General features: G+C 32.4%; 2 protein-coding genes across 2 annotated transcripts; both read left to right on the forward strand.

The window, feature by feature from the left end:
- On the forward strand, window positions 1,082–5,505 carry LOC109332374 (transcription factor MYB1R1-like). The gene is made up of 3 exons (XM_019567337.1): window positions 1,082–1,395; window positions 3,467–3,675; window positions 4,678–5,505. The coding sequence occupies exons 1-3, from the start codon at window positions 1,134–1,136 to the stop codon at window positions 5,206–5,208; spliced, it is 1,002 nt and encodes a 333-aa protein (XP_019422882.1). The 5' UTR covers window positions 1,082–1,133; the 3' UTR covers window positions 5,209–5,505.
- Window positions 6,873–9,226, forward strand: LOC109332407 (transcription factor MYB1R1-like). The gene is made up of 2 exons (XM_019567381.1): window positions 6,873–7,396; window positions 8,399–9,226. The coding sequence occupies exons 1-2, from the start codon at window positions 7,121–7,123 to the stop codon at window positions 8,927–8,929; spliced, it is 807 nt and encodes a 268-aa protein (XP_019422926.1). The 5' UTR covers window positions 6,873–7,120; the 3' UTR covers window positions 8,930–9,226.

Consider the following 11,369-nt stretch of genomic DNA (forward strand, 5'->3'; position numbering starts at 1 on the left):
ATCACTCTAATAGATGAATTTAATTTTCTTATATTTAAATGAATAGTAGTTTATGGATAATTTTGTTAACTCGATAAATAACCATATTTTATGAGCAAAATAAAGTAGGGGATAAAATATGATAGTTAATATCATTAATAAAGAATATTTGATCATTTATATCATCAATACAAAAAAACAATTTTTTTACCCATGATATAAACAAATTTCCTTTCTTCCCCTTTTACATCAATCACAAATATTAAAAAGGTAAGTGGAAAGAAAAAAATATTATAAAACAGAAATTTCATTATCAAAACTTTAAACTTATTAGAACATAACAGAGAATATGCTTTACTATCATATCAGAGTAATATGGTGTTAGAGAATAATAACCATATCGTTAATTAAGAATATTTGATCATTAATATTATTAATATAAGAAAACAACAGTTTGACCCATAACATAAAACAAAAGAGATTAAAACGGTAAGCAGAAAGAAAAAATATTTTAAAACTGAAATTTCATCAAAATCACAAAAGAGGACTATTTATTTAAGGAACATAATTGGGAAAGTAATCACGTATTACTCTCTGATTATTCTCAGAGAAGAAGATAAGTGGATAATGTTCCGTTCTAAACCATCTCTCTCCTTATGAACTAGACAGAGTGACAGACACACACCACCAACAACCAAGTCACCGGACCAAGGTACTACAAGGGACACAATAGTATGATATAACACTTGTATTATTTAAATTTAATGTTCTTATATGCAAATATTAGTATTTTGTATTTTGTGGTATATGATGTAACATTTTTGCTATTTAATTATAATATTTAATCAGTAAATGTTACTATTTTTGTGTTATATGAATTTTTTTACAACTATTAGTATATACCTCTTCTTCTCTTTTGTAAATAAGGGAAACTATATCCTCAAATCTACAAATGTGTGTCATTGAATGAGTTTGAGGAGATAATATTTAATACTTCTTCATGTAGATATACATTATTCCATATAAATAATTGATTGAATATAAATAGTCACATATTTAACCATGATAAATGATACTAAATGTGTTTAGATATTAGATCGACAGAAACCCCTTATTACATGTCCCTGATCCTGTAATCGAAATCCCAAACACCAATGACCCGAAAATGCTCACATTGCAGCCACAATGGGCACAACTCTCGTACATGCCCGAACCGAGGGGTGAAGCTATTCGGGGTTCGATTAACTGATGGCTCGATCCGTAAGAGTGCCAGCATGGGCAATCTTTCTCACTATGCTGGATCCAATTCTCCCGGTGTCGAAACCACTGATCACGGTGCTGCTGCCGTTGCTGATGGTTATGCTTCCGAGGATTTCCTTCCTGGCTCATCTTCTACTTCCCGTGAAAGAAAAAAAGGTTTGATTCTTCATCCTATATTGCATGCACTTTTTTATTTTTAGTTTCGTACATAGCTTAACGCTTATTCAATATGTTTTTTTTCTTCTGAAATAAGAAAAAAGAGCTTATTTCATAAGTTATTGGAGTGATTATACCTAACTCACCTCAAAAGCTAGCTCGTAGGGTGAGGGTTGTCTAAGCCTTGTAAGCATTGGCTCAGCCATATTCTTATATGGAGTTATCTTAACATAAGTTTCTCTTGAAAGGTTATTGAGATAACCAATGTTGGTTCTTCATCCTAGATGTGAAAAATGTAAATCTATGTTTTTCGTTTAGTTCAGTGTTATTATTTGTTTAAGGAGAAAATTGCATGTAATTTATTTTTACTTTGTTTGAGAATTGGGAAGTGATATTTTGCGTAAGTTGATCAAGTTAGGTACAGTCAGTTATATTGGGTTAACTATGTGATCTTAGTTTGGATTAGTGTGTGTTTAGGATTTTTTTTTTGGAGACAGTGAGTAACTCGAAATCACTTAGAACTTCGACTAATCAGAATAAAGCCGGGAAGACTAATGTAATCGGGCAAAACTCATCCAGTGCCTAGTTTTTTCATGTACTGAACTTGAACCCTAGACCTTGATTAAAGGGATCAAACCTTTCGCTAGGGCTGGAAATGAGAGGGTTCGACTTGGTTCAGCTCGACAAGAATTTGCTCGACTCGAGTTTGAAACAAACTATGTTTCAAGCTCGAATTTGGCTCATTTGAAGTTCGCGAACTGTTCAACTTGACTCATCAACTCGAATTGGTTTGGTTCGTCAATAATTCGTGAACCGTTTAGTTCAACTCATTAGTTGGATTGATTTAGTTTGTCAGCTCGAATGATGATTATTTATTTAACATGTATAAAATTAAAGATTTTCTATATGTATACAAACATACACACACATGTATATATATATATATATGTGAGAAGAAAATATATACACTGAGCGTGTAAAATATTTATACAATATCAGTCTATCACCCACCATTCATTTTTAGTAAACATTGACTTTTTAAAAAAAGTAATACAAATTATTGATGTATGGTGTAGTAATTGTGTATAAATCTTTATAGTGACCGTGTATAAATATTGTACTCTATATATATCTATACATACATATATATACAAACATATATATATAAGTATTTTTGTACATATATATAATCGAGTCAGCTCATGAACCTAACAAGTCGAACTGTACTTGACTCAAGTTCAACTCTTTATTTAACGAGCTTAATCTTTAGCTCAAGTTGGATTCATTTTGTTCATGAACAAGTTTGTCGAACTAAATAATAAGTCGAGTTTTGAACAAATGTCGAGTTGGTTTGGTTTATTGCCAACCCTACCTTTTGCCACTTGAACCAACCAACCTTGATTTTGTATTTATGATTTTAGTACAAAAATCAATAATTTTGTTGTTGTTTTGTTGCCGAAAGAACAAGTACCAAGGAAAAAGATACATGATAATTTCATCAGAGATTGTTTTATGAGTGAATTATTGGAACCCTTGTATGACATATGTATGCTTGGCTGCACAATTTTTGAATCTGAACAATATTGAATGTTGTGTAACGAAGATATACACATGAAACTTGTATTAATCTCAAGTCCGCTTTTAAAAAGTAGTTCATATTGCTCAAGGAAGGTTCTAATTGCTAAGGAGTCTGTTCAAGTTTTGAATAGTCTGACCCGATGAAAATATAGCATGTTACCAAGGCCATTTCAGACAACTTAGTTTTTTATGTATAACAACAACAACTAATCCTATATCCTACTAGGTGGGGTTGGTTACATGGATTGAACGATGCCATAGTTCTCTATCATAAATCATGTTCTATTGGGGGACAGTGATATTCATGAAGTTTGAATCTATGACTTCATTCAAAGTCCCCATGCACTTCACCCCTAGCCCAATTCTACTGGCTTTATGGATCTTAAATGACGACGTCCATAAAATACTTCAATATCTGATCTACTTATGCCCAAACACAGAATATCTTGTATGCTTTCTTTTTTAGGTGAAACTTATCTTAATTTTTATGCAGGAGTTCCATGGACCGAGGAAGAACATAGAAGGTTTTTACTTGGATTACAGAAGCTGGGAAAAGGCGATTGGCGTGGAATTTCAAGGAACTATGTTATATCTAGGACACCAACTCAAGTGGCCAGTCATGCTCAGAAGTATTTCGTCAGGCAAAGCAATGTGTCTAGGAGGAAAAGGCGTTCTAGCTTGTTTGATATTGTTGCTGATGAAGTTTGTACTCTTATTTGCAAATACTATGCATGAAATATGTTATTCTTTGACACCGAGATGCATATAATCTGTCCATGCCCAATAATCTTTCCTTCAGGGATTGTGTGACATGCTATAAAGCATGGAAATCCTCTCCATATTTAGGTGTTAGAGTGTCGGACATGTTTTTGACACTAACACTTCTCTGGCACCTATAGGACACATGTTGGACACTGCTCACTAGGTGTCCAATTAAAAAATAATTATCGCCTCGAGCTCGTCTGGGACGCAGCTTGGACTCTCAGCCAACACTCCAAAATAGCTTGGCACTTAGAAAGAGACAACTCTTTAAAAAATCTAAAAAAAATATTTTTTTCTTCTCTCAAAACAACTTTCCAAGGGTTTTAAATAGATCATATTTTTTCTTAATTCTTGGTTGTACATGAATAGATTGAGTTGAAACTTGAAAGGTATAATCCATCTTGTTTTCAATACTTTTTTTTAGGCAACATGATAAATCCTGAGCTCATTATCATCGGGGAAATGCAAATCCTAGCAGGATGTTTTAAGTAAATGAATATATAAATTCTGATTCTCATTTTAGATCTTTAGTCATGTTGCTCATATTTAACTTCATTTGACTTGCTCATATATGTGTGTTTGTGTCTTTATTTCGGACATTGTTCTGTTCTTGTCCAGTGCTCAGCCTCTGCTTTAGTGCTTCATAGGTGACATGTTCTAGCTTCTTAAATCTTAATTATAACTGTTAAAATCAATGGTCATTTGTAATTTGTGAAAACTTTCCATTTCTTTCTTCTTCTGCTGTGCATTTGACAACGAAGGACTTGACTGATTACCTGTGTTCCAGGATAATGTTTGTTTACATTATTTATTAAATCATAGCTCTATGGTAGCTGTAAACATTTTATGTTCTCATGTGCTGGTTTTTTGAGATCCCTTATTAGATTTAACTTACCTCACCCTTTTCCCTTGGAATCTTCTCATTTTTCCATGATTTTGCAGGCAGCCGAAGCTCCAATAGTAGAGCATGATTTCTTGTCTACTAATCAGTTTGAAGCTGAAACAGAAGGCAATGACCCCTTGCTTGGTCCTCCTACCCTCGATGAAGAGTGCGAATCCATGGTTTCGACTAACTCGAATGATGGCGAGCCTGCAGGCCCTGAACCATCAAATCCTGATGATAACTCACAATCATCTTATCCAGTGATGTATCCTGCATACTATCCTCCTTTTTTCCCATTTCCTCTGCCGTATTGGTCAGGGTATAGTCCAGCCGAGCCCGTAAAGAAGGAGGAGACGCATGAAGTGCTGAAGCCAACTGCAGTACATTCTAAAAGCCCTCTCAATGTTGATGAACTTGTTGGCATGTCCAAACTGAGTTTAGGAGAGACTATTGGTAACTCTGGCCCCTCTACATTGAAACAAAAACTTCAAGAAGAAGGACCCTCTAGACAGTCAGCTTTTCATGCAACTTCGGCGGCAACCGCGTGTGGTAGTTCGAATATAAATGGCAGTGTTATCCATGCAGTTTAAGGGAACTGTTCAATGAGCATTATCAGTACATGGTGGCTTCATGAATGTAGTTTGTGTCCATATCATATATGTTGTTGTGGAATAACCTTATATTTTTTTTCTTTGCCCCTTCACTGTATTAACCTAGTTTATTTCTTTGCTGGTAGAAAGTAGTAGCATCTAGGAATTACTTGGGTCCAAACTATACAACTTTATGTTTGTTCAGCCAGGGTTATATAAAGTTGATTGTGCAGTTTGAGCGTCTGCTACTAATTTGTGTTTCCTATTCTAGTGTTGGGTTAAATGACTTATCACTTACCAACGAGTCATTGGTCTATTGGTCTAGTGGGGTAGACCAAAATGTAAAGTGTTCGATTCCTATAAACATGTTTATTGAGAGAGATAATCATACATCTTGTAAGGAATTAGTTCCTTATCTATAAGAAAAGGGATATCCTTGTTTATACAAAAAAAAAAAAAAAAAGACTTATAACTAGCTAGCTGCATGAATAGTTCTTTCATCCCGGGGCATGGACATTACATACTATTGTACAAATCTTAAATGTCTAAGGTTTTGGAGCCTAATTTATAACTAAGAATGTTTTATAACCTTTTTTTTTAACAATTTTCCTTAAAATGATTTTAAAGGCTCCAAAGTAACGTGAAAGTAATTGCTTTACCAACTTAAGATTCCAAGAAACAACTTAACTTGAAAATATAATCCCAAAGGTAAATGAAAATATGCATTGAATTCTTTGTATTCTACTATAACATTTTCTTAAAAGATATTTTTAATACTTAATACAAAATTATAAAATGAAAATAAAAATCAGAATATTTTTTTATTAAATAAATAAGAGAATGTAACAAATAGGACATGATAAGGTTATTATATTATAGTATTTTACAGAGGGATTAACTTTTTTCTGGTGTTAGCAACGGAAACTACATTAATACCCATCTTGAAGAAGCATCGATTAACTTTGTGTATTCCATATATTATGAGTTATGATTGGTTGAAAAATATATATTTCAATCAAAAATTTAATTATTAAATATATTTTGACTAATCATATCTCCTAGAATATGAAGTGACACAATATAATAGGATATTGGATGTAGTACCATTTAGAAGCATTATTAGGTCACAACTATTAAATGACAAAACAGACAACCGTCCACTTTTTTTTTTGCCAGCATCATCTTCATTAGCCTGTTTTGTGTGGTCAGATGTTGATTAACGCTTACAAGCATAGTGACGTGGGCAGTCTACAAGCTTATTATGTAAAAAAGAGTCACAATTTTAATAAACTAACTAGCAGTGTACCCGTGTACTTGTATGGGTCGCTTCTTTGTTTATGCATAATGCAAATATAATATACATATATTTTATAATATCAATAAATCATGTATTGAAACATTATATTTCCCATTCATATATGTGCAATATTAACATTGATTTTTGAGTGTATATGTAGAATATTAACAATTATAAATGCGTTTGTATAAGCATTTATTTGTTGAAAGTGTGATTATAGAAAATATTTGATTCTTAAATAATTCAATAAATAAAATTCAAATTGTATTGGATAATATCTCACATCTATATTCTCTATATAAAATTATAAATATAAGGAGTCTGACCCGATGAAAATATAGCATGTTACCAAGGCCATTTCAGACAACTTAGTTTTTTATGTATAACAACAACAACTAATCCTATATCCTACTAGGTGGGGTTGGTTACATGGATTGAACGATGCCATAGTTCTCTATCATAAATCATGTTCTATTGGGGGACAGTGATATTCATGAAGTTTGAATCTATGACTTCATTCAAAGTCCCCATGCACTTCACCCCTAGCCCAATTCTACTGGCTTTATGGATCTTAAATGACGACGTCCATAAAATACTTCAATATCTGATCTACTTATGCCCAAACACAGAATATCTTGTATGCTTTCTTTTTTAGGTGAAACTTATCTTAATTTTTATGCAGGAGTTCCATGGACCGAGGAAGAACATAGAAGGTTTTTACTTGGATTACAGAAGCTGGGAAAAGGCGATTGGCGTGGAATTTCAAGGAACTATGTTATATCTAGGACACCAACTCAAGTGGCCAGTCATGCTCAGAAGTATTTCGTCAGGCAAAGCAATGTGTCTAGGAGGAAAAGGCGTTCTAGCTTGTTTGATATTGTTGCTGATGAAGTTTGTACTCTTATTTGCAAATACTATGCATGAAATATGTTATTCTTTGACACCGAGATGCATATAATCTGTCCATGCCCAATAATCTTTCCTTCAGGGATTGTGTGACATGCTATAAAGCATGGAAATCCTCTCCATATTTAGGTGTTAGAGTGTCGGACATGTTTTTGACACTAACACTTCTCTGGCACCTATAGGACACATGTTGGACACTGCTCACTAGGTGTCCAATTAAAAAATAATTATCGCCTCGAGCTCGTCTGGGACGCAGCTTGGACTCTCAGCCAACACTCCAAAATAGCTTGGCACTTAGAAAGAGACAACTCTTTAAAAAATCTAAAAAAAATATTTTTTTCTTCTCTCAAAACAACTTTCCAAGGGTTTTAAATAGATCATATTTTTTCTTAATTCTTGGTTGTACATGAATAGATTGAGTTGAAACTTGAAAGGTATAATCCATCTTGTTTTCAATACTTTTTTTTAGGCAACATGATAAATCCTGAGCTCATTATCATCGGGGAAATGCAAATCCTAGCAGGATGTTTTAAGTAAATGAATATATAAATTCTGATTCTCATTTTAGATCTTTAGTCATGTTGCTCATATTTAACTTCATTTGACTTGCTCATATATGTGTGTTTGTGTCTTTATTTCGGACATTGTTCTGTTCTTGTCCAGTGCTCAGCCTCTGCTTTAGTGCTTCATAGGTGACATGTTCTAGCTTCTTAAATCTTAATTATAACTGTTAAAATCAATGGTCATTTGTAATTTGTGAAAACTTTCCATTTCTTTCTTCTTCTGCTGTGCATTTGACAACGAAGGACTTGACTGATTACCTGTGTTCCAGGATAATGTTTGTTTACATTATTTATTAAATCATAGCTCTATGGTAGCTGTAAACATTTTATGTTCTCATGTGCTGGTTTTTTGAGATCCCTTATTAGATTTAACTTACCTCACCCTTTTCCCTTGGAATCTTCTCATTTTTCCATGATTTTGCAGGCAGCCGAAGCTCCAATAGTAGAGCATGATTTCTTGTCTACTAATCAGTTTGAAGCTGAAACAGAAGGCAATGACCCCTTGCTTGGTCCTCCTACCCTCGATGAAGAGTGCGAATCCATGGTTTCGACTAACTCGAATGATGGCGAGCCTGCAGGCCCTGAACCATCAAATCCTGATGATAACTCACAATCATCTTATCCAGTGATGTATCCTGCATACTATCCTCCTTTTTTCCCATTTCCTCTGCCGTATTGGTCAGGGTATAGTCCAGCCGAGCCCGTAAAGAAGGAGGAGACGCATGAAGTGCTGAAGCCAACTGCAGTACATTCTAAAAGCCCTCTCAATGTTGATGAACTTGTTGGCATGTCCAAACTGAGTTTAGGAGAGACTATTGGTAACTCTGGCCCCTCTACATTGAAACAAAAACTTCAAGAAGAAGGACCCTCTAGACAGTCAGCTTTTCATGCAACTTCGGCGGCAACCGCGTGTGGTAGTTCGAATATAAATGGCAGTGTTATCCATGCAGTTTAAGGGAACTGTTCAATGAGCATTATCAGTACATGGTGGCTTCATGAATGTAGTTTGTGTCCATATCATATATGTTGTTGTGGAATAACCTTATATTTTTTTTCTTTGCCCCTTCACTGTATTAACCTAGTTTATTTCTTTGCTGGTAGAAAGTAGTAGCATCTAGGAATTACTTGGGTCCAAACTATACAACTTTATGTTTGTTCAGCCAGGGTTATATAAAGTTGATTGTGCAGTTTGAGCGTCTGCTACTAATTTGTGTTTCCTATTCTAGTGTTGGGTTAAATGACTTATCACTTACCAACGAGTCATTGGTCTATTGGTCTAGTGGGGTAGACCAAAATGTAAAGTGTTCGATTCCTATAAACATGTTTATTGAGAGAGATAATCATACATCTTGTAAGGAATTAGTTCCTTATCTATAAGAAAAGGGATATCCTTGTTTATACAAAAAAAAAAAAAAAAAGACTTATAACTAGCTAGCTGCATGAATAGTTCTTTCATCCCGGGGCATGGACATTACATACTATTGTACAAATCTTAAATGTCTAAGGTTTTGGAGCCTAATTTATAACTAAGAATGTTTTATAACCTTTTTTTTTAACAATTTTCCTTAAAATGATTTTAAAGGCTCCAAAGTAACGTGAAAGTAATTGCTTTACCAACTTAAGATTCCAAGAAACAACTTAACTTGAAAATATAATCCCAAAGGTAAATGAAAATATGCATTGAATTCTTTGTATTCTACTATAACATTTTCTTAAAAGATATTTTTAATACTTAATACAAAATTATAAAATGAAAATAAAAATCAGAATATTTTTTTATTAAATAAATAAGAGAATGTAACAAATAGGACATGATAAGGTTATTATATTATAGTATTTTACAGAGGGATTAACTTTTTTCTGGTGTTAGCAACGGAAACTACATTAATACCCATCTTGAAGAAGCATCGATTAACTTTGTGTATTCCATATATTATGAGTTATGATTGGTTGAAAAATATATATTTCAATCAAAAATTTAATTATTAAATATATTTTGACTAATCATATCTCCTAGAATATGAAGTGACACAATATAATAGGATATTGGATGTAGTACCATTTAGAAGCATTATTAGGTCACAACTATTAAATGACAAAACAGACAACCGTCCACTTTTTTTTTTGCCAGCATCATCTTCATTAGCCTGTTTTGTGTGGTCAGATGTTGATTAACGCTTACAAGCATAGTGACGTGGGCAGTCTACAAGCTTATTATGTAAAAAAGAGTCACAATTTTAATAAACTAACTAGCAGTGTACCCGTGTACTTGTATGGGTCGCTTCTTTGTTTATGCATAATGCAAATATAATATACATATATTTTATAATATCAATAAATCATGTATTGAAACATTATATTTCCCATTCATATATGTGCAATATTAACATTGATTTTTGAGTGTATATGTAGAATATTAACAATTATAAATGCGTTTGTATAAGCATTTATTTTTTGAAAGTGTGATTATAGAAAATATTTGATTCTTAAATAACTCAATAAATAAAATTCAAATTGTATTGGATAATATCTCACCTCTATATTATCTATATAAAATTATAAATATAATGAGTTATTTTTGCATCATATTTTTTGTAATTACATTTATAAGTATCGTATAAAGTCATAAGGATTTTTTAGCATATCTCTAGCATAATATGAAATTGGTCCAATACATATACAAGCATGCATGCGTATACTTTTAATTTGCAACATATTGTGGGCACAAGACATTACTACCCACAAACCCACCAATCAACCAACAATGAAATTAATTTTGTAAGTGCACATGTTTAAAACTTAACAACTAAAAATATTAAATAAAAATATATTAATTTAATATTTTAATCAATAAAGAATTGTTTTAATATTAGTTGAAATCGTCTTAAAAGTTAGCTTAGTTGATAGAACTGGAAATAAAGTATAAGCATGAGTGTTCAAATTTTAAGAAGTGTACTTTCTTCCTTTCTAACAAAATGTTTAGCTATAAATTTAAGTTTTTATAACCTTACCTTCTGGATCTGGGTCGAGGATAAGGAGTTAAAAAGTATATAAAAAACATAGACAAACTCAATCCCCTATTTCTTAAAGTATTAAATATTTAATTCTACCGCATACACATAGTATATTTATACTCATATTTTCATCCTAAAAAGTTAAAAAAAGAAATGTTGAGGAAATAAAAATCAAGAAAAGAAAACTGAATAAGAATATGGTGATTTTATAGTTATTTAATATGATAGAAAATGAAAAGAACAAATATAATTATAATTAATAATAAAAATGACATTAATAAAAACATAAAAGCACGAGTCACCATATTATTATAATGATTTGTTTACTTTACTTGAGTAACTGAGTTATACTTTGATGTAGGAAATAAATAAATTATTCTA

The sequence above is a fragment of the Lupinus angustifolius genome, chromosome LG18 (assembly GCF_001865875.1).
Source record: "Lupinus angustifolius cultivar Tanjil chromosome LG18, LupAngTanjil_v1.0, whole genome shotgun sequence".
NCBI classification, from domain to species: domain Eukaryota; kingdom Viridiplantae; phylum Streptophyta; class Magnoliopsida; order Fabales; family Fabaceae; genus Lupinus; species Lupinus angustifolius.

What these genes read in the sequence shown, in the direction of transcription:
- LOC109332407 (XM_019567381.1), top strand. Translation starts at nt 7,121, where the DNA reads ATGCCCAAACACAGAATATCTTGTATGCTTTCTTTTTTAGGTGAAACT. An exon ending in TTGATATTGTTGCTGATGAA is followed by an intron (nt 7,397 to 8,398) that starts GTTTGTACTCTT and finishes ATGATTTTGCAG; the next exon opens with GCAGCCGAAGCTCCAATAGT.
- LOC109332374 (XM_019567337.1), top strand. Translation starts at nt 1,134, where the DNA reads ATGACCCGAAAATGCTCACATTGCAGCCACAATGGGCACAACTCTCGT. An exon ending in TTCCCGTGAAAGAAAAAAAG is followed by an intron (nt 1,396 to 3,466) that starts GTTTGATTCTTC and finishes ATTTTTATGCAG; the next exon opens with GAGTTCCATGGACCGAGGAA. An exon ending in TTGATATTGTTGCTGATGAA is followed by an intron (nt 3,676 to 4,677) that starts GTTTGTACTCTT and finishes ATGATTTTGCAG; the next exon opens with GCAGCCGAAGCTCCAATAGT.